The sequence below is a fragment of the Eurypyga helias genome, unplaced genomic scaffold (assembly GCF_000690775.1).
Source record: "Eurypyga helias isolate BGI_N326 unplaced genomic scaffold, ASM69077v1 scaffold998, whole genome shotgun sequence".
NCBI classification, from domain to species: Eukaryota; Metazoa; Chordata; class Aves; order Eurypygiformes; family Eurypygidae; genus Eurypyga; species Eurypyga helias.
This window is the reverse complement of record NW_010267342.1, coordinates 50869-56985: the sequence shown is the minus strand read 5'-3', so window position 1 is coordinate 56985 and position 6117 is coordinate 50869. Positions and strand designations below refer to the sequence as shown.

The 6117-nt window shown below is 47.7% G+C and overlaps 1 protein-coding gene across 1 annotated transcript; it reads left to right on the top strand.

Annotated features, from left to right (window-relative positions):
• The first annotated feature begins 167 nt into the window (after nt 1-167).
• TCFL5 (transcription factor-like 5 (basic helix-loop-helix)) lies at nt 168-4896 on the top strand. The gene is made up of 6 exons (XM_010157362.1): nt 168-904; nt 1629-1815; nt 2448-2607; nt 3363-3597; nt 4034-4175; nt 4777-4896. The coding sequence occupies exons 1-6, from the start codon at nt 168-170 to the stop codon at nt 4894-4896; spliced, it is 1581 nt and encodes a 526-aa protein (XP_010155664.1).
• The last annotated feature ends 1221 nt before the right edge of the window (nt 4897-6117 follow it).

Here is a 6117-nt window from a genome sequence, read left to right as displayed (position 1 = left end):
GGACCGGGACTGCTCGTGCCCTGCCCCGTCCCCCCGCCGCGGGGCCGCATTCAGTGCAGTTTTGTTCCCCACCCGCCCCCTCTTTTATTAATGTGCCTGGTAGTTCTTGCAGCTTTGACGGTTTCCTGTCGAAATAGACAGCGGTAACTGGTAGGGTCACGGGAGTCATGTCAGGAGCAGCCCCAGAGGAGCCTCAGACCCCCGTTCCTCAAGGCACAGCGGGTGCTCCCGGGCCTCCCGGGCCTGCTCCGGTTGCTGGCGGACCTGGAAGCGCGGGTGACGTGTCCTTCGGTGAGCAAAACCTTGGCTTCGCCGCCGCAGACGTCAGCCTGGCGGAGATGATGGAGACCGAGTACACCCAGCTGCAGCACATGCTGTACTCGCAGACGGAGGCACAAGCCAGCGAAGGTGAAGCGGAAGCTAGGCTCAATGCTTTCTCCTCGCCCGGTCGTTCCGCAGACTCCCCTCCGCACCAGACCTCGCAGAACACCGGTCGAGACGGCTGTTCACCCAACAGCTCTGAGAACCAGTCAATTTACCCTGTTACCCGTCGGTCAGGATTACCTTCTGACAGCAGTGTGCCGAGTTCCAACCCCCCTGTGGGCTATGCTGACTTCCAGGATCTCAGAATGATGTTACTTAGCGAGAATAACCTCCTTGCGAACCAAGCAGCTAAAACGCCCAACGATAGCTCTGTCCCAGGACAACGTTCAGGAAAAGTTAAACACGTTGAAAATTTTGTCGGGGCAAGTAAAGGAAACATTCCTGTTGAAAATTCGGCACTGGCACCAGACCCTAGGTCTAAATCTGCAGTCAGAGTTCGGCTGGAAGACAGATTCAGCAGCGTCCAGACCGAAAACCCCCGATGCCAAGAACCCCAAGAATCTGGAGTAACTCTTAACAAGTGTGTTGCAATTAATTTTAGTGTATGTTGTTTAAGTTGCCTCATGCAGTTCAGAACCGAGTTTCCACCTGAAACCTATGAACAGCCCTTTTTTGCAGACATGAGAATGATGGGTTGCGCTTTTTTAAGCTGTGCCAGGCTAAACGTGGCTGCGGCCCCACCGAGCTCAGGTTAGGCCCCTCTGTACGGAACGCAGTGCTGCTGTTAATTAGCTCACAGCTTTATTCTTGCTAACGAGGTGTAACGTAAGCAGAGAGAAGAGTTTCCGTGTTTAAGGTGCAGCTTGCCGAAAGCGGAGTAGATTCGCGGTCGCAGTAGAATACCCAGAGCAGGAGATGGGTTATGGTGCGGGTGCCTGACTGGGGAGGTCATCCAGCAAAAATGCTGTGCAGTCTGCCCCTCTAGCTGCCGTCGTTGCTGGTAAAGCGTTTGGGGCCGTAAAGCTGGATTGCTACCGCACAGGATAAATTACCTTCTCAGCTCATTTTTTTTTTCCCCTTGTCCCTGAAGTAGGCAATATGGCAATAACTGTGATTTCTGCTTAGAGTAAATGGAGGTGATTTCTTGGTGGTAGTTACTAGAATTATGTGTCGCTGTCAGTTTTTCTGCATTTGTTTTCAAGTAGTCAGCCTGATGCATTTTCTTTTTGTTATATTTCTATTTGTTATATTTTATTACATTTTATTTTCCTTTTTTTTTTTGGTTGTTGTTTTTATTTTTAAAGTTCAGTAACGTTGATTCGGCAGCCGTCAGACCTGGTAGGTGTCCCTCCTCATCAGCAAGAAAACAAGTGTGCTGCCTTAGGGAAAAGTAAGACTGCGCCTGCCGCGCCTTCTTTACCGTTCACATACCCGTTATTCGCTATGAACGTCTGTCCCGCTGCTGGAAGTGCTAATCCATCGCAGGCACAGGTAGATAACTGGTGTACTCCGCTCTTTTTTTTTTCCACGTGCTGATCAAGTTAACCTCTGGGGTGTAACATCCCGCTGAAGGTTTGTGTGAGGTGTGACTTGCTTTGAATTGTGACGATCAGAATGATGCGATGTGTTTATTCTTATGTTCATCTTTAAGACCATCGGTTTGTCCCGCAGACCAATTGCCTGGCAGTTACTTTGTGACCAAGTGCATCCAGGTAATGATCGTTAGGGAATGGCCGTGAGATTTCTAACTAGAGGATTTTGAACTGATTTTATCAGTGTACCTTCTTCACCTAGGCAAGACAAGGAGGAGACACTCAGTACCATTTTCTATGGTTCCTGTTTTTTTCTAATTAATTTTGATGGAAAAATGGGTTTTTTTCCCCCCCCAACTCGCAGTAACCTCTGAAACAAGAATGATAGCATGGCACCCGGAAATGCCAGAAGCGTCCCCAAAAGACATATCAGTCTGTCAAAATCCCGTGGCTGTGTGCAGAAGTAACTGGGTTTTATTCTGATACAACACCCTGAATCACAGGGCTAAGATGCAAGTTAACACAAAGATATCAAAATAGTCTGTTTTTTTATATATAGTTCTCTGAGTATTTCCTTTTTGGTTTTCACAGACCTCTGGAACATCCCGCACTGGTTTGGAAGCTGCCAGACATCAAGACCTTGGGATACCCAAGGCATTCTCTTTCTGCTATCAGGATATGGAATCCTCCAAGCAGACAGTAGGTGCTATGAATAAAGCTTTGCCTGAGGAAGTTTGGATTAAAATTGGAGGTAAACCATTTACTTTTTTTTTTTTCCACCCTCCCCCACTTGGCTTTTTCTTGGCCTTCAAATCTACAACTTCTTCTAGATTTGTTTAGTTTTTAGGATGCATATGATTTGATGAATCAGACGAGGTGTGGGCTTTGTGGCCGAGAAGGGCCATAGGCAAGATGGGACTAGATTTCTCAAAAAAAAAAAAAAAAACACCTATGATTTTAGCTGTACTTCCAAATTGTTTAGCACTTGTAGCTTGAAATTGTAGCACTTTGAGGATCCTGGTCTAGTGGAAGGTGTCCCTGCCCACAGCAGGGGTGTTGGAACTAGATGATCTTTAAGGTCCCTTCCAACCCAAACCTATGGTTCTGTGAAACGAGAAAACCCAAGGTAGCAACTACCTTTGAGACTGTGGGCTTTGAGTGAGCAACTGATTTCTTTCTGCACTTCTGGCCCCCAAAGTTGATGTGGCAGACCCAGCCAGCACGAAGCTGCAGAACGTTTTAACGGACTGCTTGAAATGCTGATCCAAGTGGGTGTGACCTCAGCGGGTTCTCTGAGGAAACAGAAGCTGGGAGGATGCTCAAAGAGCCAGCAGTGCCTTAGGGCTTCCGAAGGCCAAGCGCTGCTGTAAGTCAGTCTGGGTCAGCAATAAAGCTTCAAAGAATATTCCACATAAAGTGGAAAATTATTTCCATGATCTTAATTTCCATTGATCAGTGGGAGGGTTAGAAACAGGTTCTTCTTTTCCTCTCTGTTTATCCAAGAAGATTCCTTATGCAAGCAAGTGATAACCAAAAGGAGTTGCAGCCAGCTGAGCTCGATGGATACCAGCATAGACCGCAAACCTCTTGGGGAAATCCAAAACTTGCCTGACGACAGCCGGAGTTCCGCCTCTGCCCAGGGAGCTTGGCAGCCCAGGTCAGGTCTGCAGGGGCAAAGCGATCTGCAGGACGGCGTCTCGCAGCGAAGAGAGAGACATAACCGCATGGAGAGAGACCGACGGTAATTGCTGTTAAAGGCTGCCAAGACAAGGTTTTTGAAGCCTAAAAATACTGGTGCTGTAAGACTCCTGTCATTGCCCACGGTCACACGTAAATCTGATGTATTTTGGTTTACCTACAAGAAAAAGCAATGCAGGTGGTGAGGGTTTGGTGTTTGTTAGAGGAAAAAACATGTATGTTTCGTCCTGGTTGTATTTGTTGGTTATTTTACTCTCTAAACAAACAAAAAGAGAGATTTCAAAACATGTAAGCAGTTCTGTAAAGACAAGGTGACGTGTGGAACACGACTAACACACAAATAGGGTGAAAGAAGCCCCCGAAGTCCTACCCTTGTACCGCCCGTTAGCACCTTCCTTCCTTCCTCCCTGGCCGTGGGTTGATGACCCTTTGTGTTTGGTGACCCTTTGTGTTGGGTGACCCTTTGTGTTCGCCTGTAGGCGCCGGATCCGCATCTGTTGCGATGAGCTGAACCTCCTGGTGCCGTTCTGTACGGTTGACACCGACAAGGCAACGACCCTGCAGTGGACAACGGCCTTTCTGAAGTACATTCGGGAGAGGCACGGCGACTCGCTGAAACAGGTGTTGAATCTCATTTCTTTTCGTATTCTTGATAAAAACGGGAAGGGTTTTAACGCCGTGGTAACAGCTCGAAGCGCAGGGGCTGCTGCTTGATGCGGTTGGTGAGGGACCGCTCCCTCACTGAACCTTCCTTCCCATCTTTGGCGTTCAGGTTTTATTCTAGCGGGTTCAGTTCGGCCATGGGAAGTCACAGGCTGTGCTCAGGCAGGGCTCTCAAATCAGACCTTAATTTATTTAATTAGTCTTTATAGTTAGCCCAATTCCTGAGCATGATACTGTCGACAATGATGTAGAATCCGGAGCCTCTTCAGTCATCCCTCCTGCCCCCAATGTTTCAGTGTGTTGTCCCTCCGGTTAGTTCTCATGAAGCAGTGGCGAAGTGGTGGGGTGCGCAGCTGCCTCCCACGCCGTCTCGGGGTGGGTGGGAGTGGGGGAGGCTCCTGTGCCCCGCGAGCAGCTCCCACGCCAGGCTCTGCTGAGCACCGAGGAGCGTGGGTGGGGTGCGTAGAGGCAAACCTGCTTGTCAGGCTGCTGTGGCTGACTCAAGGAAGTATCTACGTTAAACACAATTTAGTTATTTTCTCCTATTTTGATTTTTTAGGAATTTGAGACTGTGTTCTGTGGCAAAACAGGCAAAAGGCTAAAAATAGCAAGATCAGACTCATTTGTAGCGTGCCCGGCACAGGAAAACGTGCATGGCTATGGAGACCAAGTAGTCTGAACCGACCGCCTTGAAGTGCACGACACGTGTGGCTCGCTCACGCTGTCCCAAACTCTGCTTTGTTTTTTCTGTTTACATGCTGAATAGGAATTGCAAAACATAACTTGTAAAAATACGTAAGTAGAGCTTTAAAGAAAACAGTCTTTATTCAAAATGGAAATTGATGGCAACTGCCACCAACAGTGCTCTGGTAAGGGGCTTTGGGACCAGAAGTTACAAGAAAATGCCATGACAGCTATTTTTTAGTTATAAAAAATGTTCTTTTCTCTTTGTGGTTCTGATTTAGGATTTTTCTGTCGTATGGGGTTTTTTTTGTTTGTTTTAAAGATGATCCAGCAGAGTTAGGACTGGCTGTAGAGCATCAAGCTGCCCTGTTTGTTTTAGTGACTGGACGCAGATGTACTCTCCACGTGTAAAAAGAATTTAAAATCTCCATATTACAAAGCCTATATTTCCCATTAAAAATGTAGAGACCACTGGTTAAGCGAGACGAGTCATTGTTTCTAAGCCGTGCTGGTAGCGGGAAGCTCACGTTTGCCGTGCATACTTCAACATACTCGGCCCTGAGGAGAAAGGCAGCGGCGTCGGCATTTTTTTTAAACACAGGACCGTTGTCGACATCCGCCGCGCCCCTGGCCAGCTGTTTCTCCTACTGTTGCTTTAGGCCAGGGGTGGCATGCTGTAAGCAGGGGATTATTTAAAGGAGTTTCTGCATTTAAGGATGGATCTGACCGTTCATCGGCTTTAGCAGAGGGCAGACCCAGACCAGCGCGTGAGCTGAGAGTGGTGGTATGAATTTTTTTAGGCAGATGACGCTAGCAGGTTTTAAAGTACAAAAGAAGGTCTCACAGAACGCAGACGGTTTTAAATCACGGGGTACGGACAATTTCGCAGCCATTTATTTCCAAACAATTCTAGTAAAACCATTTCTGGAAAAGCGGAGTTCAGCTGAGTATAACGACACCGACAACATCACAAAGACAAGGCTAAAAAAAAAAATCTCCTTTTATTTCCACAACAGTTCACACAGGTGGTTTCGGCTGGGCTGGAGAAGAGCATCCTTTCTGGGCTGGCGTTTCACTCACCCTGACCGTGCAAATAGCTTAAGTGGAGGTCGCGAGAATGCTGTTTGTTTCCTTTATCATCCCGTGGAAAGGCACAAAAACCCTCCCCTGTAAATCAGAACACGCACATTTCACCTTTCGCCGAGTTTGGCTGCGG